The sequence below is a fragment of the Papaver somniferum genome, chromosome 6 (genome assembly GCF_003573695.1).
Source record: "Papaver somniferum cultivar HN1 chromosome 6, ASM357369v1, whole genome shotgun sequence".
Classification (NCBI taxonomy): Eukaryota; Viridiplantae; Streptophyta; class Magnoliopsida; order Ranunculales; family Papaveraceae; genus Papaver; species Papaver somniferum.
Genome location: NC_039363.1, coordinates 13,206,636 through 13,228,725, shown reverse-complemented (window position 1 = coordinate 13,228,725; position 22,090 = coordinate 13,206,636). Strand labels below are relative to the sequence as shown.

General features: G+C 36.5%; 1 protein-coding gene across 1 annotated transcript; it reads left to right on the top strand.

Moving 5' to 3' along the window:
* The first annotated feature begins 810 nt into the window (after positions 1–810).
* On the top strand, positions 811–2,675 carry LOC113286961 (ammonium transporter 1 member 1-like). Its single transcript, XM_026535614.1, has one exon. The coding sequence runs from the start codon at positions 890–892 to the stop codon at positions 2,408–2,410; it is 1,521 nt and encodes a 506-aa protein (XP_026391399.1). The 5' UTR covers positions 811–889; the 3' UTR covers positions 2,411–2,675.
* The last annotated feature ends 19,415 nt before the right edge of the window (positions 2,676–22,090 follow it).

Below are 22,090 nucleotides of genomic sequence, written 5' to 3'. Positions count from 1 at the left end.
TTAGATGTTGATGAGCTACTATATTTGGTCATGCATCACGACTCCATAAGTTGATTGGTTGGTTTCGTACCACTAGCAGCCAGAATCTACACGGTGAATATGTAAGCTTGACGTCATATGGTATTTTTTGTTTTGTTTTATTTATTTTATTGGTGCATTTCCAAACCAACCACAATAATTGTCTTCATTTTTCCTACTGAAAACTGAAGCATTATCGATTCTATTAGTTATCACATATTGGTCCACGGATGCTACGTGATCGTACAGCGAGTATGGTTTCACTGTAAAAATGCGCGCGACATGCTTAGGACAAGCACTATGGGAGGGGTTATCCCTGTGATCAAGCATGGTAAGATCTAAGTTAATAACCAGGAGATTTGGCACATGCTCAATTCTTGCGAGAAACTTCCGACCCGATTGGAATTCTTTCTTGTACGACTTCTGTAATGGGACATTTTATTCAGAAAGTCCATCAAAAGGTAGTTTTAGTATAATATCCAATCGTTTTACAGTCCTTCCTTTTTGTTTCCGAGGGTTCATTAATTCCTGGGGAAGACATAAGTTCTGAATTCAAAACTAGAAAATTCTCGGATTACCAAATACAGACAAATTGTAAACTTAAGTCAAACCAGACCAGAGAGAATGAATGTTTTCCTCCCACGGCACGGCAGTAACCAAACAAATAAAGAAAATTAATTATTCTTATTACCAAAGTAGCCTCATGTTTTCTTGTAGGTAGATTCTGATTCCGTATCCAGACTCTACAGAGAAGAAAAAGTCAAATATAAATGTTTTCTATAAGTAAGGAGATCTAAAGATTCATTTCTTCACCCAAAATTTTCTCTCATCAGATAAAAACTCTCTTCTTCTTCTTCAGTAATAATTAATCATGGCGTCAGCGTTATGTTCTGCAACAGATTTAGCACCACTGTTGGGTTCTGCTGTAAACTCAACAGCAGCAGCAGCATATATCTGTGCTTCATTTGATACAGTATCAATAAAATTTGTAGACGCAACATTTGCAATCGACACAACATATCTTTTATTCTCAGCATACTTAGTGTTTGCTATGCAACTAGGATTTGCTATGTTATGTGCAGGTTCAGTAAGAGCTAAAAACACGATGAATATAATGCTTACTAATGTTCTAGACGCTGCTGCTGGTGGTTTGTTTTATTATCTCTTTGGCTTTGCTTTTGCTTATGGTACTCCTTCTAATGGGTTTATCGGTAAACACTTCTTTGGTCTTAAAGAAATTCCAGCACCAGGTTTTGATTATGGCTATTTTCTCTACCAGTGGGCTTTTGCAATTGCTGCCGCAGGGATCACTAGTGGTTCAATTGCTGAGAGAACTCAGTTTGTTGCTTATATGATTTACTCTGCCTTTTTGACTGGGTTTGTTTATCCTGTTGTTTCTCATTGGTTTTGGTCTTCTGATGGTTGGGCTAGTGCATCAAGAACTGATGGGAATTTGCTATTTGGCTCTGGGGTTATTGATTTTGCTGGTTCCGGTGTTGTTCATATGGTTGGAGGTATTGCTGGTTTATGGGGTGCTATTATTGAAGGACCGAGAATTGGTAGATTTGATCATACAGGGAGGGCTGTTGCTCTTAAAGGTCACAGCGCTTCCTTGGTTGTTTTGGGTACTTTCTTGTTATGGTTTGGTTGGTATGGATTTAACCCTGGTTCGTTTGTTACAATCTTGAAACCTTATGGTGAAAGTGGAAGTTACTATGGGCAATGGAGCGCTATTGGTAGAACTGCTGTTACTACTACTTTAGCCGGTTGTACCGCGGCGTTGACGACTTTGTTTGGGAAAAGATTATTAGTTGGTCATTGGAATGTTACAGATGTTTGTAATGGTTTATTGGGTGGTTTCGCTGCCATTACTGCTGGTTGTTCTGTTGTGGAACCATGGGCAGCTATTATTTGTGGATTTGTTGCTTCTGGGGTGTTAATCGGATGCAATAAACTCGCTGAGAGATTCAAATATGATGATCCGTTAGAAGCAGCACAGTTACATGGTGGTTGTGGTACTTGGGGTATAATCTTTACCGCTTTATTTGCTAAGAAAGAATATGTTGCTCAGATATATAATGGTGGTGTTCTTGGTAGACCTTACGGTTTGTTCATGGGTGGTGGTGGAAAACTATTAGCAGCACATATTGTTCAGATTTTAGTTATTGCTGGTTGGGTTAGTGCAACAATGGGTCCATTGTTTTTTATACTAAACAAGCTCGAGTTATTGAGAATTTCATCTGAAGATGAAATGCAAGGAATGGATGTTACTAGGCATGGTGGTTTTGCTTATGTTTATCATGACGATGACGATTCACTACCAAAGCATGGGTTCATGTTGAGGAAAGTTGAACCTAGTAGCACTCCAGATACTGCTGCACAATCAGCTTAAGATATGAGTTCCAAACCTTTAATCAGTTCTGCTGTGTAGTTTGATTTAATTGTGATTTTTTTTCTTTCCGTCTTGTTTGGGTGTCACTCCAGATGAACTTCCTTTGCTACACATAAACTGTGAAATAGACTGTCGTGGTCCCGTCTTATGCTGTTAGTCTTTTTCACTATTGATCTGTCATTAAGTGGAGCATAGGAATACTAAACATTTTAGCAGGTATTTCTCAAAATAAAATAAAAATAATAATAATAATAAATTTAGGACATGCGAACTGCATCCTCATTTACTATTTATGCAATATATGGACATAGGAACAAGTAGCATTTGCCCATTTATTTCATCCATGCATGACTAGCAACCTGACGTTCAAATGTCTACAGTATTTAAATTCGGAAATACTACTAGCCTGTTATAATCATAAACTAAACGTACTACTGGCTATGTTGTAAAGGTGGACAATGAGTGGGTCTGGTTAATAGTATCTCGTCAATGAGTGGACAATGTGGGTAGAATTACAAACATACTTCCAGGTGTTGGTGGGTTGTTTGTGCAAATCGGACCTCATTTCTTTGGAAAGGTTCATTTTACTTCACTTACAGATAGTTGGATGCCGAACCCGCTTCTTGGATATTAGGAAGGACAGTTTGTCAAGTATAAGGTCGTAGAAATTGGTCGCTCACCTAACGGGCGTTGGGTGCAATAATCAAAAATAAGCAAAATTCAAATAAGCAAAAGTTATTGATACTTAGCTTCTTTATAATGGAAGTGATCTATTTGATGAAACGGACGAGCTCCTCATATCTCCGTAAGAGTGATGCTATAGCCCTCACAAGACGGATATCTCCAGGATAAAACACCCTACTACACCTACTAGTAGCATATGTAGTAGATGCTCAACTTGAGCTTGACAACTCCACCCAATGTTAATTTTACCGTGTTATAAATGAAATCATTTCATAGTATAAAAATGATTTTGGTAGTCTTTTCCCATGATTGTCAGATTATCATTTATAGAACACCAAAATCAGTTCACACCCAGATTGTCAGATTATCATTTTTAAATTTATAGAAATGAGTTCACATCCAGATTGTCAGATTTTCATCTCAAATTTATAGAACACCAAAATCAGTTCACACCCAGATTGTCAGATTATCATTTTTCACCCATTTCTTTTAATCCACAAAGTCATCAATTGAATTCTTCATACAAGATTGGACATGGTCCTGCTAAGAGACCTGCTTTGGGATATTATCTTAAGAAACTCGGTTCGTTTATTATATTTGTTGTGGGTATATTTTTTCTTTTAGTCATTGCTCTCTGATCATGTTGTTTGCTGAGCTTAGTATTTAGCTTTAGAAACGAGACCGTAGTTACTTGTGTCACACTTTAAACAATTATGACGGGTAATTAGGGGTTATGAATATGTTGCAACACATTGCTTATTCTGAAACAAAAAGTATTTTGTTTCACCTTTTCAATCGTTTATCACCCACATTTTTTGTTACTGAAACTTTTCCATGTTCTACGTTTTCCATGTTCTACGTTATTTCGAAGTCAGATTTTCCATGAATCGAGCTGCTGGCTATGTGTCTAGCTTAGAAATTCTCCATTTTAACTACAGTAGGAGGCCTGCTGGACAATATCAATTGTCTCTCGTAAGTTGTGGCGTTTAATTATTTGGCACCTTAAAATCAAATGGTGCACTTCAACCCATGCACCACTAATGTGACAATGACCAAAATCCATTTCATCATTGAAGAAAAAGCAGAAGACTTGAGAAAACATCTTGAACCATTATGTATACAAAAATTGTCATCCTTGGACAATTTGTATATACAAAAATCCACCTTTCAATTGTACCAAAAAAAACAAATTATTTTGTAGGCAAGTTGTGATCAACAACAAATGAATGTGATGAAAAATTCTGCTCAGAGGAAAATCTTTGTAGGAAAGCTACACTTGTTCTATTTTTCTTCCAAGATTGGGGAAATTGAACGAGGTCCATTAGGATTTGGTTTCGGTTATTACATTAAAATTTTCATGTCGTTTACCTTGTGCCTGGTAGGTGAGTTGTTTCTTTTATCCGGAGTTTTCTACTCGTGTGTACATTGTTTTTAGTTTTGACCCCATGAACTTATTGTATTTTTGGTAGAATGTCTTGTGGTGTTAGTCATTTTCACTATATATCCATCTATCTATCGAACTGTCATTTAAGTTGATTATAACAGCCAAATACTAAACACTTTAGGGCAAATGAAGCTACTTCCTCATTTTCTATTTATGCAGTGGACTTAGAAACAAGTAACATCTGGTGTTGATATTTTGGTTTTCTTCTTGCAACTTTATAAAGCTGAAAATGAAGGATATATAACTTCATGGAACCAACCACTCCATTTCCTAGTCTTACTTTTACAAGCGTTTTTCATTTATTCTCTCTTGTTTCATTTTCTTTACGGTAAAACTAAATATGGACCGTGAAACAGTTTGCCTTAAAAGACTGTTGAGTGTAAATCACAAAATGTCGATTCCAAGACAAAAATAACAACTGAACTGAACCAACAGCGACTTAAACTAAATACTGTACCACGTTACTCAGAAGTTTCCTTACCGCGTTATAGTAGAGATTGCTTCATCAAACCCACTTACATATTTGCCATTTCTGTGAACATGGATAACTTTGATTACATACCTTTTATTAATGTGAAATCATTTCATTAAAAAATGAGTTTGCTAGTTTTTTCCACTATAAAAATTTCATTTCAAATCTATAGAACACCAAAATCAGCTCATACCTATCATTTTTCACTCAGTTCACTCCAAACTTCTGCTTTAACTTCATCAATCAATGGCCATGAAACAAAGGGTTGAAGACGGAGTAGATACAGAACCAGAAATGGATTCAAAACTAGATGATGCATTAGTACAAGAAGAAGAGTTGGAAGAAACAGAGGAGGAAGAGGAAAGAGAAACAGAGGAGGATGAAGAAGAAGATATAACAAAACTTCTTGAACCATTTAGTAAAAAACAACTAATTGATATAATCTGCTAAATATCCTCAGAAAACAGAGAAATCATTCAAGAAATTCGCAAACGAGCTGATCAAGATCCGGCTCATTGTGACTTGTTTGTTCATGGATTAGACTGGGAAACAACATCAGATCAACTCAATGGGATTTTCTCAATTTATGGTGATATTGTACAGTGTAAATTTGTTGTTGACAGAACTTAAGGGAAAATCGAAGAAGGTCCATTGGGGTCTGATGTGAACACTGGGAAATTTAGAGGATATATGCTGTATTGTCAAATGGCTACTGATCAAAGGCAAAAAATGAGTCATGGAGTTGGTGGTTTAAGTCCATGTGTTGGTGTTAGTGCTGGTTTTAATACTCAAAATGGTGCTATGCAACCTTACGTTCAACCTCTGTTTGCTTCCGGTGGACAGAATCCAGCTCCTATAATGAACCCTGCTTTCAAGAATCCACAGAGTCATGAACCAAATTCTTCATACCAGATTGCACCCTCTGGGGATGGTCCTGCTAAGAGACGTGGTTTGGGTTATTATCTTAAGAAACTTGGCTTGTTTATCATGTTTGTTGTGGGTTTATTTGTTCTTTTAATCATCCTTCTCCGAAAATCATGTAGTTGCTTACTATCCAGTGCTGACGTTTTGGTTTTAGGTTTAGAATCCAGAGCGCAGTTACTGGTATCGATTTAGACTATTAGGATGCGGTTTTAGGTGGTTATGAATATGTTCTATCTTCTAACACATTGTTGTCTTCCCATGTTTGTGTTATATATTGGAGCTTTTCCTTGTTCCGTTTTTTCTTGCAACTGAATCGAGCTGCTGGCGACGTTTCAAGCGAGCTTGCAAATTCTAGACGACTAGACCCTAGGGGCTTTAGATTTCTATTGTTGGTCAACAGCAGACGAATGTGTAAAGAAAAGTTTTGCACAAAGGAAAATGTTTGTAGGTAATTCATATACCTAATCAAGTTCAGTGTCTGGTCCCTAGTTAGCAATTCGGGATTTGGCAAACGTACGGAACCGTAAACGTACCAGTATTATACGGTTTTGTAAAATCTAGATTCGGTCCAAAATTCGGTCAACGGGACGTGATTCGTCAGTAATTCGGAACGGCACACGTACGTGTATAATTCGATTTATAAATGTGAGTTCGGCTCTGAAAATTCGGTATCTATAGATAACAAATAATTTGTATTTATAAGGTCATAGACCAATTTTTATGCATATGTGTGAGTTATTTAAAGAAAAAATAAACTTAATATGGTGATATTAATAATATATACAACATTAGTTATCCAAGAGGACGTCGTATGGTGGTTTAGATGCTTGGTTAGTGAGTTTGAGATCTCTCTCACCTTCACCTTCAAATCTCTTCAGTCGTTTTTGTTTCATAAAAATTACAACACGTCTAATATACGGTCGTGTATGCTCGGAAGGCAGTAAAGCCCAAAAAGTGGAGTCTTTGAAAAGTAAAAGCTAAAGAATTTATGGCGAATTAAGCGGACGTATCATTCGGAATACGTAAAATTCGTGAACGGTTCGCGAATAATCCGGGAATGACACATAATACGCGACTTGGGTTCGGAGTTGCAAACGTACGCGAATAAGACGGTAAAATTCGTGATACGGAAAAAATTCGCGAATGATTCGCGAATCATTCGCGAAGTTACTAACTAGGGTCTGGTCTGGTTTTGATATTTTGGCGTTTTACATTTATCTTCTTCTAAGGTAAAAAGTAAATATGGACCACGAGACTGATTGCAGCTTTAAAAGACTACTGGTGTAATATATTTGTCAATTCCAAGGCAAATATAACAACTGAAACCAATAGCGACTTAAACCTACTTGCTGTATGTCACTAATGGATTCTTTCTCTTCCATCATGTCAATTTTACCGCGTGCATTGCCATTTACATGACATGGTTAAATTAATTGATTAGATGTTTATAACCATACTGCACGCAATTATTTGTTAATTGATCGGTGTAAAAACTTTACACCGTGGTTGGATGGGTAATCCTAGAGATGAACTGTTTATATAGCCGGTTTCGATACAATTCTGTTTATGACTTCTGCATCTCCAAAAGTAGAAGTCAGAAACAAAAGTCAAAAGTCCAAATATTTTGTTTCGTAAAAAGTCGATTTTTTTGCTCCTAGAAATCGTTCTGAGAATCCACACCCAAACTGACTTCTTGTTTTTGACTTCTAAAAGTCAAAAAGCTACTTCTGGATGTGCATCCAAACGCGCTAATAGTGTTTCGATAAATATATCTTGAAGCAACTTTTTGACTTTTAAAAGTCAAAAACCAAAAAATTAATTTTGGGTGTTCAATAATGCGTTTGGAATGGGATGCACACATTCAGAAGTAATTTTTCGACTTTTCGAAGTTAAAAATCAAGAAATTTGTTTTGGTGTAAAATTTCAAAAGAACTTATATAAGCAAAAAAAAAAAAAGGTGACTTTTAGTGAAATAAAATATCTTTGCTTTTGACTTTTGCTTCTAATTTCTTCTTCTAATATTCAAACGCGCTATAAAGTTTCAAAACAACTTTCAGAAATAAAAAAATCTGACCTTTTGTGAAGTAAAACATATTTGATTCCGATTCCAACTTCTAACATCTAAATGTGTTATAAAGTTCCAGAGCGTTCCAAAATAAGAAAAATGACTTTTTATGAAGCAAAACATGGTTGTCGTGACTTCTCCTGCCTGAGAAGCAGAAACAATACTGTTTATCCAAACTACAAGGAAATAAAAGGCAAATAAAATAAACGAGAGCCTAAGGAAAATAATGACCTGACAGAGATTCAACCGTATAGACTTTGACTAGATGATGACCTCTTGGAAGGTTAGGGCACCATTAATAGGGCTGAACAGAAACCGAACCGATAACCGTAACCGCACCGATAACCGCATAACCGAACCGTAACCGCACCGAACCGATAATCTAACGGTCGGTGACGGTTTTCATTTTAATAACCGTTAGATCTACGGTTCGGTGTACGGTTTTACCCATAACCGCAAGATAACCGCACCGGAAAACCGATTAATAGGGACCGTCGATTAGTTTTTATCTTGATTAATCCTAACCGTCTACATTAAAGCCTACACCATATATATTTCGGAACCCTAATTTTTTTCAGAAGTTTTCATCTCGTTTCTCTTCTTCTCGGCTCTCGCTCTTCAGTCTGAAACCCCAGTCGCCTCCACCACCAGTAGAACCACCACTTTGATCTTTTAAACCACCTCCATCAAGAGCACCACCACCTCCTTGGCTCTATCTAGTAAGTAAATAGATCCCCTGTTCTATTTCTCATTCTCGTTTCGATTGATTTGTTTGTTTTTCAATTTCTAGGGTTTTTTTTTTAATTATTCTTCTGTTAGGACTTAGAGTTTCTTTCTTCGAAATGGTTTGCTTGTTGTTTTGTGTTTATCAATCAATTTCTTTTGTCAAATCTTATTTTTCTGATTACAGTCATGGGTTTTTTATTTTAGGTTTTGGTTGAGTTGAGGGGAGGAACTCAAGAAGGAGTCTGAAAACTATTATCATTCAGTTTGAGTTAAGGGAAGGAAGGAGTCTGATTACAGGTAACTACTAACTAGTTATCTACTCATGATGAAGGAGTTGTTGGTTAGGTTTTATTTATAGTTTTTGTTAGTAGTCTTGTCCAGTAGGAGAAGAAGTTGAATCTAGCTAGGGTTATATTTAAGATTTTGCATTGGAGTCCAAGAGGAGAGATCAAAGTTGGGTTCATGATTACTGGTTTGATTTTTGTCTCTGTATTCATTTAGTTGCAGAGGGTCGCTTTTGTTTTGTTGATCTTTCTTTTACTAGCTCCATTGTTATTAGTACTAGTAGTTCTGTCTTTGATTGAAACTATCTTGCATTTTCAGTATCTTTTAATTTTATTTCTTATATCTGTTGTGATTGAATGCAAGTAAAAGACTAAAGCAACAGCTGTGCAGTTGGAATTTGAGAAAGACCATGGATCTGTAATTTCATTGGATTTAGGAATATGTTTTTAGGATGAACCCAACCTTGATACCAATGGGTGCAGCTTCAATTAGAAATTGATTCAAATTATGGTAATCAAGTTAGTTTCATTATCAAGTTCAGAACTAACTTGATTGTTTTAAGAAATATGAATGCTTGTATTAAGAAGTAAGAACTAACTTGTTTACCTTTGGTTGTTTGGCAGGGTAATGATTGGATCAAGTTCAGTTTCATTATCAAGCTGCAAGATGGCAAGTGCATCTCCCTCTCCATCCCCTGCATCTGGGTCTACTGATGTGACACTGTCAATAACACCTCAAGTTGATGCTACAAATCAAGAAACACAAGCTATAGAGCAGGCTACACAGGACCCTGCACCTGAGGTTGTACCGAAGAAGAAGGGGAAAACTAGATCAAAAGTTTGGAATGACTTTGTAAGGCTCAGTGAAGAACAAGCTCAGTGTAAGCATTGTAAGAAGAAATTGCAAGCACATAGCAGAGGAAATGGCACTTCCAGCATGAAGACACATTTAGGCACATGCCCTCAGAATCCCAACAAGAAGCAGAAGGGTCAGAAGAATTTGATGTTTCCACCTCCAAGACCAGGACAGTCATCACAACTGGTTGTTGTAAGTTATGACAAGGATATGTGTAGAAGAAGATTGGCTGAGTTTGTCATCATAGATGAACTTCCATTTAGAATTGTAGAAGGAGAAGGGTTTAGAAGATACAGTGAACAGTTGGAGCCTAGATTCAAGGTGCCAAGCAGGATGACAATTTACAGAGATCTTTTAATCATCTACAAAGATGAGAAAGAGAAGTTGAAGAAATACTTCAAGGAAAGTAAACAAAGAGTCTCTCTCACAACTGATACATGGACTTCTCCAAACAACTTCAATTATATGTGTGTGACAGTGCACTACATTGATATCCATTGGAAGCTTCAAAAGAGGATCATTCTGTTTTGCTTGATCAAGGGTCATACTGGAGTGGATATTGGGAAAATGCTTGAGAAATGTTTGCTGGATTGGGGGCTAGAAGATCTTTTTGGTGTGACTTTGGACAATGTCAGTGCAAATAGTGTGGCAATTGAGTATCTTCAAACAAGTGTCATCAATTGGACCGGAGCAAAAGTGAGATCTCAGTACATGCAGGTATAATTACTTTTCTTGGCTCTATTCATTATGACACTTGAAACTGATTCAATATGAAAAAAAATTCTTTAGGTTGATAGCATATAATCTTGCATAGCCATGAGTTCTTTATAATGTACTTGTTGCTTTGTGCTTGTTGTATATCTTTGTGCTTGCAACTGATTCTTTCATTCTGTTATTGTTTGATGAACTAGCTAGAAAATAATTCTTTGATGAACTGTCTGTGCTTTTATTGTTTCATTCCTTCCAGGTAAGGTGTGCTGCGCATGTTCTTGCGCTTGTTGTCAAAGATGTTGTGCTGTTGTATCACAAGTCCATTGGAAGGATCAGATCAGTTATCAAGTTTGTTACCGGCTCTCCCTCTAGGGTGGCCAAATTCAAGGAATGTGCTGCTCTCGAGAAGATTGATTGTAAGAAGATGGTTTTCCTAGATGTGAAGACCAGGTGGAATGCTACGTATCTGATGCTTGATGCTGCCATTCCTTATGAAAAAGTCTTTAAGAGGTTAGAAAGAGAAGATAGGAGCTTTCGAGATAAGTATATTTTCAAAGAATCTGAATGTGAAGCTTTGCCTAATACTGATGCTGATATTGTTGTAATTGATAATGAAGAATATTATCATAGTTCATCTAGTGAATCTGAATGTGAAGTAGATGTGTCTAAAAAGAATAATACTAAGAAAAAGAACAAACCTCATCGTCATCATGCTCCATATGCTGCAGACTGGTCATATGCTAGGTGTCTTGTTAAGTGTTTGAAAATCTTCTTTGATGTTACTGTTAGGTTCTCAGCTTCAGTTCAGGTTACTTCACATGAATTTCTTTGGCAGTTGGCATTGATACATGAACAGTTGGTTCTTCTTAGAGCTATAGGAAACCGAGATCCTCATATTTCTAAGATGGCAGAAATGATGTTTAAAAAGTACAACGCATATTGGGGGGAATATGAAGATATGAACTCTGTGATGTATTTTTCTAAGTTGCTTGATCCTCGAGAGAAAGAATCTGGTTTGAAATTTGATCTTGAATGTTTGTATGAGCAAGATGATTTTAGGGTTACGACTGTTTTGAAAGCTGTGAAACAAGATATGGGAAAACTTTATGATGAGTACAACAACATGTATTCAAATGCCAATGCAGAGGAAGGTGACATCATTACTTACTGTTGATCATCATTAGTTCATTACTAATATTGCTTATTTATTTTTTTTATCATCATTACTTACTATTGATTGTTCTCATGTCTTAGGTACTGGCTCAACATCTGCTGCTGGTGTTGATGACATGGTTGTTTGTGTGCAAGAAGAGAACATTGAGGATATGCTTGAGTCGAGGAAGAAAAGGCGAAGAATGAATGTTCACAATACTCAAAAGTCAGAGCTTGAAAGGTATTTGTTTGATGACTGTGAAGCATCTACCAAGGAGTTTGATATTCTAGCATGGTGGCAGGCTAATAGTACCAAGTATAAGGTATTTGCTTAATCAACTCTTTTAATAAATTTCTTAAACTAGCATGGTGGCAGGCTAATAGTACCACGATCTTGGTGATGATTCATTTTCTTAAACTCTTTGCTGTTGTGGTTGTTTAAGGTACTATCACTAATGGCAAAGGATATTTTAGCAATACCAGTGTCCTCCGTTGCTTCGGAATCTGCATTCAGTACTGGAATCTCCATGGAGAAGCTCGCTATCTGCCAGGACAGTTGAAGCACTTCTCTGTACGCAAAGCTGGTTGCAGAAACCTATCTCTCTTGATTTCCTATGTGACTACGTACCTGATGACAATTCCAACATTGAAGATGGTAATGGAATCCCTTCTCTTTTGACCTGAAATTTGAATGAGTGTATCTTCTTTTATCTGTTAGTTTCTCACCTGCTGTAACAACAACAGCAGCAATCATAATTCATATTCAGCCAAGTGTTTGTATTCTTCTTTGCATTCTTGTTGTTTTTCTTCTTATCTGTTAGTTTCTCTTATCTTATTTCTTCTTGTTTTTCTTGTTGCAGAAATTTTGAGGAAGGATGAAGATTAAGGAGATTGGCTTGAGAGATGGATGGACTGCAGTCTTTTAGCTTTGGTTAACTTGAGAAATGAAGATCAAATGGATGAGTGCAGTCTTTTTATGTTATTGGCAACATCGTTTTCTTTTAACTTTCGTTTCATCAGACTTTGGTTATCTTTTAGAATTAAGACTTTGGCTAACTTGTTTGTGAACTTCAACTTTGGTTATCTGTAGACTATGGTTATATTATCAAGATTTAAGTATGGCATGTAGTATCAGTTTATTAAGAATTTCAGAATATATTTATATACAGGTGCAGGGTATAGGTGAAAACCGAACCGAACCGTAACCGAACAGTATCGGTGCGGTTAAAAACCGAACCGAATACTGAACAATTCGGCTACGGTTTCAATTGTGATAACCGCACCGAACACGGTTAGTTGAACGGTTTTACCTATAACCGCACCGAACCGAACCGAACCGAACCGTGTGCAGCCCTAGGCACCAACCTTTTGAGTTCCCATGTGACCTCACCAAAGACTACCCTCGGTCCAGTGGTCCAATCAAACGACTCAAGTTGTTTCATTTGTGCGCATATCTCCATACGTAAATAAAACCCTAGAATCTCGTAGGCCACCCCAAAATTCTCATTTCAACATCCCCAAATATTCCTTCCCTTCCAAAATTTTAATTCCTGTGGAAAACTCCAAACTTTCCCCCAAACTTCATCAATGGCGAAGAAACGAAGAGCAGAAGAATACTATGAAGAAGAAGACACAAAACCAGAAATAGATTCACAAGAACAAGAAGCAAAATTAGAAGAAGATTTGGTAAAACTTCTTGAACAAATTAGTAAACAACAATTAATCGAAATCATTCGTTCAGTTTCATCGGAAAACAAGAAATTCACTGAAGAAATTCATAAACTAGCTACTGAAGCCTTAAGAGAACAAATACAAATGACTGCTTGTATTTTAGCTTCTCCTCCTGAAGAACCTCAGCTGCAAATGGTTGTGAGTAGAAATTCATCTCGAGAGGAAATGCTAAGGAGGAAGATCTTTGTAGGTAACGTGATTCCTCATCCTGAAATTAATAGTCTAAAATTATACAAGTTTTTTTCTAAATATGGAGAAATTGAACAAGGTCCATGTGGATTTGATAAAAAGACTGGGAAACCAATCGGATTTGCGATATTCATGTATAAAACTGTTGAAGGAGCAATACAAGCTTTGAAAAATCCAATTAAGAATTTTTATGGGCATCCCCTGTATTGTGAAAGGGTTAATGGTGCTAGTGGTGGTAGTAATAAGCAGAAATCTGGTTCTAATGGTCTTAATAGAAATTTACCCCTGAAAAATGATGATTGTAATAGTGTAGGTAGTAGTCCTAGAGGTGGTGCTGGGTTTGATGCTCAAATTGGGGTTATTGGTCGTCGGGGTTTTGCGGATCAGGGGGATATTAATGGTGGTAGTGGTATTACTAAGCTAAAATCTGGTTCTAATGAACCTATTAGAAATTTACCCCTGAAGAATAAGGACTGTAATGGTCTAGGTAGTAGTCGACGAGCTGGTGCTAGGTTTGATGCTCGAAATGGGGTTATTGGCTGTCGGGGTTTTCTGGATCAGGGGGATATAAATGGTGGTAGTGCTAGTACTAAGCTAAAGTCTGGTTCTAAGTGGGATATTAATGGTGGTAATGGTAGTAATAAGCTGAAATCTAGTTCTAATGGTTCTACTAGAAATTTATCCCTGAAGAATGATGCGCGTAATCATGGTGGTAATAGTGCACAGGCTGGTGTTGGTGTTGGGTTTAGTGATCAAAATGGGGTTATGGGTCGCCGGGTTTTGCTTGAGCAGTGGGATAGTAATAGTTTTTTTGATCGGCAATGGGATAGTAATAGTGGTGCACAACTGTATGGTCGAGGGAAGGAACCAATTCAACGTCGTCAATTAGATACTTCACGCCAGATTGGACCATCTGGGCATGATCAGGCTAGGCGACCTGCAGTGGCACGAGCAGGAGCATCTGTTGTGTGTATCGGTTATTATCTTGAAAAACTCATATTGTGTATCTTGTGTCTGCTAGGTGTGTTGTTTCTTTTGTCCGGCTTTATATAGATTTTGATTTTGCTAATTAGTCTTTACATGGTTTTACTTGTCTGGAATTCGGAAATTTAGTTGTACATGTTACTGTAACAAAGTAGGATTTTAAGCCATGAGAGCTTGAGGAATTGGGGGTCTTCAAATGCTTTCTTTATGTTCTAGAAAAGCTATTTTCTGTTTTATGTTCTATGAAGTCCTTAGCGGGTTTTCCCTGCAGCTGAACTACACTAATCATACTAATCGATTAGGTTTTTGAGACATTAAGCAATGGACTTTTGTCTTGCGCCCTTGATGCTTTAGTATTTAGTAAACGGCGATATTGTTTTTCTCTGCTGCATTATTGGAAATGACTTTTAACTTTACCTGTTTGATTTCTGGTCACCTCTTTGTGTTATCCAACCCCATTTTCTGTTTTCCCAGTCATACAAATTATGGTACTGATTTTTTAAACTTCATGCTGCCGACATTTTTGGGTTAATTGTCATAGCATATGCCCTGCTCTTGCTCTACTTGTGTTTGAATTTTGTTGCACAGAATGCATCTGGTATCAAGGTTCCGAATTCTCTTTCTGAAATTATTGCAAGATTTGTCCATCTGAAATTCTGCAAGAAGAGAAGCCTGAATACTGTATCAAGTTGGATAGTGGTGATTAACTTGAACATTGAGGAGAAGGTAAGGTAAGTAGTTGTAGTTGTTTTCTTTGACACTTTCTTGAAATCTTCCTGCAGTAATTACGGTTGTACTCTTGAATATTTTAAATAGTACTAGATATATCAAAATGTTTATGTATTTCTTTTTTTTACACTCGTAATCGATATACACCCTTTTAATTTGTTATCAATGTCTTATCTTTTGCTGGTACTGTAGATATTGGAAGACTGAAAAGATTATTCCATTGTTATGTCGGCGCTATGTATTTGAGTGTTTTTTTTACATTGGTTATGTTTTTAGTCTATATAATCATATACACCTTGCTAAACAGTATCCCAGTGGTACTTGTTCCCTCCTGTTGTTTATGTTCTGTGAAGTCTTTTATGGGTTTTTCTGCAGCTGAACTACACTAGTCGCGCCTTTTTGGTGTTGGATTAAAGTTTTTGAGACATTAAGCAATGGAACTGTGTCTTGCACTCTAGCTGCCTGCTTTAGTATTCAGAAATTGATGATATTCTTTTCCTCTGCTGCACATCATTGGAAATGATTTTGAACTTTACTTGTTCGAGATGAAGGGGTGTTTAGGTCTGTTTCCTCTTTAAGTGATACTATAACTTATGGACTGGGCAGAAAACTACGCAGCTTAACCATATCATCCTACACGGCTCTGGAACCTAGATTCATTTATAGTTGGGTCCTCTTTTTTTTTTGGCATGGCTGAGTTGGTTGGCTCATGCCTAAATACTGTTTTTTTCCTGATAAAAGAGTGAAACAACCTAAAATATTTCATTTTTCCCTCTTTTCCATTTTCTTGTGTTCTGTGTTCATTTCCACATTTTACATGTAAAAAATAATTCTGACTCGTAGTTTTCTTTTTACCTGATCCACAAAAAAATATTACTCCCTCCGTTTCAAAAAGATAGGCTTGTTTCACGTGTAATGTACATTGAAACAAGCCAACCTCTCATTATAGGGGACACTCCGCCATACCTGAGAGACTAGGACTCTATCAAGATAAAGGGCACTAGAAGTAATCTCAGGGGAGGGGTGTTTAGTGATTTTGATTTATGTATTACACATGCACATGCACATGACATAGGTGAAAGTTGAATGAAGGGAAGGGAACATATATGGGGAAGTTTCAAACTAGTTTTCCATGCTCATGTAATTTCGTCTTCTAGTGTCCACCAATTTATCGTCGCAACTGTTAACAAACCAAGGAACACTCACAGTAGCCTCAGTATGAATGGTTCCTGCCTTTCATACACCTTATATGCAGTGATATGTTTGAATCATCTTCATCTTAACAATAATTGGACGTTCAAAGTCGATACGGTGCATTGAAGTTAGTAAGTTACAACAATCATGTATTAGCCAAACGTACAATGAAAACCTTCAAATTTCGGCAAAGGAAGTTAGAGGACGTAATATGATGGATAGTTAGTCAGATTCCAAGTTCCAAACGGGAATATAGTAAACAAAGAGTTAACTTAGTCGTAGAAAGATACATTACCAAATAGCCAGGTTGACATTATAAAAATTGAAGCATCATTCATTAACATCCTAAAGAACTAGGGGCATGAGCAAGCCATGTATGAAAATAGGAAAATATAAGAAAGATAAAAAGAATGTAACTGATATAACTCACTCAGACTAACTGTTAAACTGCAGCCCAAGACGATTGGCATGCTACAAAATTCTGATAAAAAGTACCTTCTTTCTGACCCATGAATGGGAATGAAAAAGGGATGAATCCTCTTAATTTAGCATCACATGCTTTTTAATTAAAAAACTCTGAGACAAACCATGCTGCCATGAAGTTTAGTAACCAACTATGACCGGCCAGGCAAGTGACGCACAATGATTGCGCGTTACATCTTGGATGGCCAAGTCAGTAATGCACAAAGGTTGTGCATTACTGCATAGACTGTCAAGTGCTAAGGTAGCAAGACCCTACAAGGTCAGTGATGCGCAAAAGTGGCGCTACACTTTAAAGGACATTGGCTAAGTAATGAAGCTTATTGGCCGACACGATGAATCTTCATTGAGGGATTGGCAAGACATGACCAAGTTTTCAGATGCAACATGCGATGTTGGCGTTAAGGCATATCCAGGGAATTAAGTTGCCCCAAACTCAAGGATGATGCAAGAAGGTAGAATAAGCTAAGAGTTGGTCTATGCATTAGTTCAAGGTTGGTCAAAACTTTAATAATGCAAACACACTAGTAATGCATGATTGACATTGCTATTATTGAGCAAATTGTCTAAGCGAAGCATATGGCGCATATATAACCAGAATGAGCTAAAGAAATGGCCAACTTCAGTAAGCGCAACAATTGTGCAATATGGAGACCAAGTCCAGTAAAGCATAACAATGCTGCAATCTAAAAGCCGAGTTCAGTAAAGCGCAACAGTTGTGCAATATGGCTCAAGTGACGGTTAAGAGTTGGTTATTGATTTCACAAGCATGCCAAACACGCGAGAAAACATAGAACGGTTATGAAGAAAGTTTATAAGTGTGGGAGAAGGTTCATAACAACTTAAGAACAAGTGTTGGATGATGGCGCGAGTTTGAAGAGAAACTGGCCTAGTTGGCACAGTTCATGACGGTTACAGAACTGCTTTATGAGACAGATAGTTGTCCCATGCGTCTGCAACAGTTGTCCACGGTTTTTGGCTAGTAAAGTTGTTGTATAAATAGTCATAAGGCATGGGAAAATCGTCAGGCTTACATAGGAGATTGTGAGACTCAGTTGAGAATTTTTTTGTAAGGCTAAGGCTTGGTTCAAGAGGAACAAGTCTGTGTAAATCCCCAAGTGGGAAAGTTTTGTATATCTTCCCTTTGATGCAATAAAATGAGATAATTGTGTCATGTTGTAAGTGTTCTTGGTTGACTGATTTTTTTTGGTAAAGTATGGAATTGTTTGAATGCATTATGGGGTGCATTCAAGTCTAATCGAATGCCTTGACAAGAAAAAATAGTTAACTAACCTAGTGTGTTTCTTGTCTAGGGTTTCTGTTATTACCGTACCTATTATCAAGTGAACACTTTGTCGTCGTAATGTATCTATTTATTATCAATAGACGATCACACAAAGTGTATTGTGAAAAAGAGGGAGTCTAACAAAGACACCCTATATTTCGTTTCGGCAATCTCTATGGACTAACTCCAATATGCTTTCAAGAGAATCAACTAGATAGTCAGACTCAATCTTTAGAAAAGTATATCAGAGAGTTATATCTCTGTTTCTTAATGTAATCATAAAATCAAACAGATATAAATCCGTGAGCCTGATTAATATAAGAAACAACTTGGACGGTATCACAAACCAATATCCAAGTTTCAATCAATTCAATCAACAACCCAAAGGCCTGATTCAAGAACTGATTGAACTTACGCACAACTCTTGATATTTCAATTATATTAAAAATATAATGCGGAAAATAAATAACACATACACCGGAATTTTTTTAACGAGGAAACCGCAAATGCAGAAAAACCCCGGGACCTAGTCCAACTTTGAACACCACATTGTATTAAGCCGCTACAGACACTAGGCTACTATAAGTTAACTTCAGACTGGAATGCAGTTGAGCCATAATCAATCTGACACTGATCAAGGTACAGTTTCGCTCCTTACGTATCTGAATCTCAGAAGGACTCTACGCTCTTGATTCCCTTAGCTGATCTCACCCAGAACTAAGAGTTTCTACGACCCAAAGTCGAAGATTTGATAAACAAATCTGTCTCACACAGAAAAGTCCATTGAAATACATAAATCTGTCTCCTACAGAAATACCTATGAGTTTTCAAGGTGCACAGAAACCAATCGATAAGCCGGGCTTATATTCCCGAAGAACAACCAAGTATTATCAATCACCTCACAATAATCTTAATCATATGGACACGAAACAAGATATTGTGGAATCACAAACGGTAAGAGGAAGATGTTTGTGACTTCTTTTTATCTTACCTATCGGAGAAAAATCTCGAGCAAATCTTAGAGAAGATAGTACTCAATCACGATAGTATAAATTAAGATCAGAACATCTAACTACAGAGAAAATAGTTGGGTCAGGCTTCACAATTCCGATAAAGTCTTCAAATCGTTAACCTATGAGGGTTTTAGGAAAAACCTAGGTTAAAGAAGAATCGACTCTCGTCGCAACTAGTATCACACGGGAGGTGTGGGTATTAGGTTTCCCAGTTTCTAGAGTTCTCCCTTATATAGTCTTCAAATCAGGGTTTGATAAATATCCACTGTTACATGAACTCCTAGCTAAATTCAAGCTAATATCTTTCAACCGTTAGATCGAACATAGCTTGTTACACACAAATGAAATGTACCTTCATTTAGATATAGATAATCGTGCTTAAAAGTATACGCCAAGTTGTCTCAACAATAGTTAAACTAAGTTAGCCATATGAATACTTTCATATCAACCTTATTCATATTAACCACAACTAGTTCAAATGACTCAAAAAAAAAACTAGTTATAGAGTTTCTCAATTGTTTATATTCTCATAGAAGTATACAAGACACAATTGAAGCAAAAATCGGTTTGATTCACTCGAATTGATTCATGAACATTATAGCCACGGTTTGCAAAAGACTGCATTCCTAATTATACAAATGTATAGTTCATGGCACAACCGATTCTAGAACATAACTCACTCAATTATGCAAACGGGTACGCATACCTATGTAGCCGGACTTGGACTGTGTTCTCCGGTATGCAAACATGTATTAAATACTGTCACACACTTCCAAACTTCAGTTGAAACCAGTACGCGTACAAGTACACATACTATAATTCCCGGACTTCAACTGACTTCGCCAGTATGCAAACAGGTATGCATACTCCAGCTCTTGGACTTTACCTGACCTCTCCAGTACGCATACGGGAATGCATACTACACCGGGCTTGGATCAACACATATGCAATTACACATATGTGCTTATAATCCAATTATGGTTAAGTGTTCTAAGCTTCCATTTCAACCATTGAAACATTCTTAGAAAACGAAAATAGCTGTCTCACATAAATTATTAGCTTCAAAGAAATTTTCAAGTGATCGAATAATCAATACAAAACATTTCGAGTCTACATCAAATGACTGTCTCAGACAAAGCATAAAAGATGTTACCAGGCGATTTTCACATGATCATCTTTTGACTTTCGTCAAGAATATAAGATGAACTTGGTTAAAGCGAAAGCTTTCTAACACATATTTCGAGAAATATGTAAGCGAGTTAAACTCATCTCAAAATATCAAATGTGTATAATATGAAGTCTATATAATTATACGAATTTTGTCTCAAATAGGAGATATAGTAGAAATAGACTTCTTAGTGATAGATGAGTTTCAGTCTCCACATATCTTTTGTTGATGAAGTACCAAAATCTATCCTAAGTAGTTTTTCGTCTTCAATTGATGAACGTCATGAAGTCTAAAGCTCAACTGCACATTCTATCCTAGTCCGAGACATAGTTATAAGTATATTAGAAATCAAGACTTGTAGTTTTGATTACTAAACTGGACAAACAAGCTTGAGATAGCAACTCTTGCGAGTTTGACCAAGAAGTGCTCTAACAATATCCCCCTTTGTCAATTTTAGTGACAAAACTGTCAATATATATGGATTACAAAATAAATAAACTTTGTAGCTTCTCACCCAAATGCTTGGTCTCCTTGGTTTTTAAACATTACTCAAAACTTTCGTCACTTCCAAGTACTCCAGTGATTCTGAACGTGTTCAACTCAGCATCATAGTTTTTGAAGATCCATAACAATGAGAAAATAGATGCTCTCAATCATTGTTATATAGTGTCATAGTATTATTCCACAACATCAAAGTTCAATTATATCACAACTTTGACAATAATACTACGGTGATAGGTATCACTCCCCCTTAGTCAATACTTCATCTCACAATGAAAACTACTCCCCCTTACATAATGATCCGTAAACCATATGAACATGTAGTGTGAACTACAAAATAATTCTCCCCCTTTTTGTTAATATAAATTAGCAAAGGTACGAAAACTAGCAGGATCATAATGAAATTTCCATAGAGATACTTCATGACCAAAAGAGGACATATCAACTTTGTTTCGATGATTTCACATAGTCGAAACTTAGTGTATTCATCAAGGAGTTTATAAAGATACAAGAAAACTACTATAATATTCCACAACGGCACTCCCCACAAAGATTTGGCAATTAAGCATAAGTTCAATTAAGAACTCTCCCTCATAAAATGTCATTCCCGAAAGAACAAGCGTTCTTACTTTTACAAGAAAAGAAGGATTCTTTGGATATTAACAAATCACATGAAACATGAATTTGTATCCAAAAATCTCAATTAAATTAAACCCAAAGGAAATGATTAATTTAATCGGAAGTGCTCAACATAAGAAACCTTATGGAGCAACACAGTATTTTCACAAAGATGTGGATCAGGGAAAGACCATTACTGCGGAATACACAAAGATTAATTCTATTCTTCATCAATACTTTCATAATGACATATAATAGACTTAATCTTTGTAAACATAAGTTCATTTTGTCTTCCATCAATATTTGCAAAGAGACATATGATAGACTTAACTTTTGAGCATATATGGAACAATAATAGTTCACGGATGTAAACACACATATCCCATAACAAGTTTTACAATATATAAAACCAATAAAGATTAAAACTGCAAAATCATCTTCCAAATAACTTAGAATTTAAATAAATAAAT

Excerpts from the sequence above, each read along its gene's own strand:
- LOC113286961 (XM_026535614.1), top strand. The coding sequence starts at position 890 with ATGGCGTCAGCGTTATGTTCTGCAACAGATTTAGCACCACTGTTGGGT.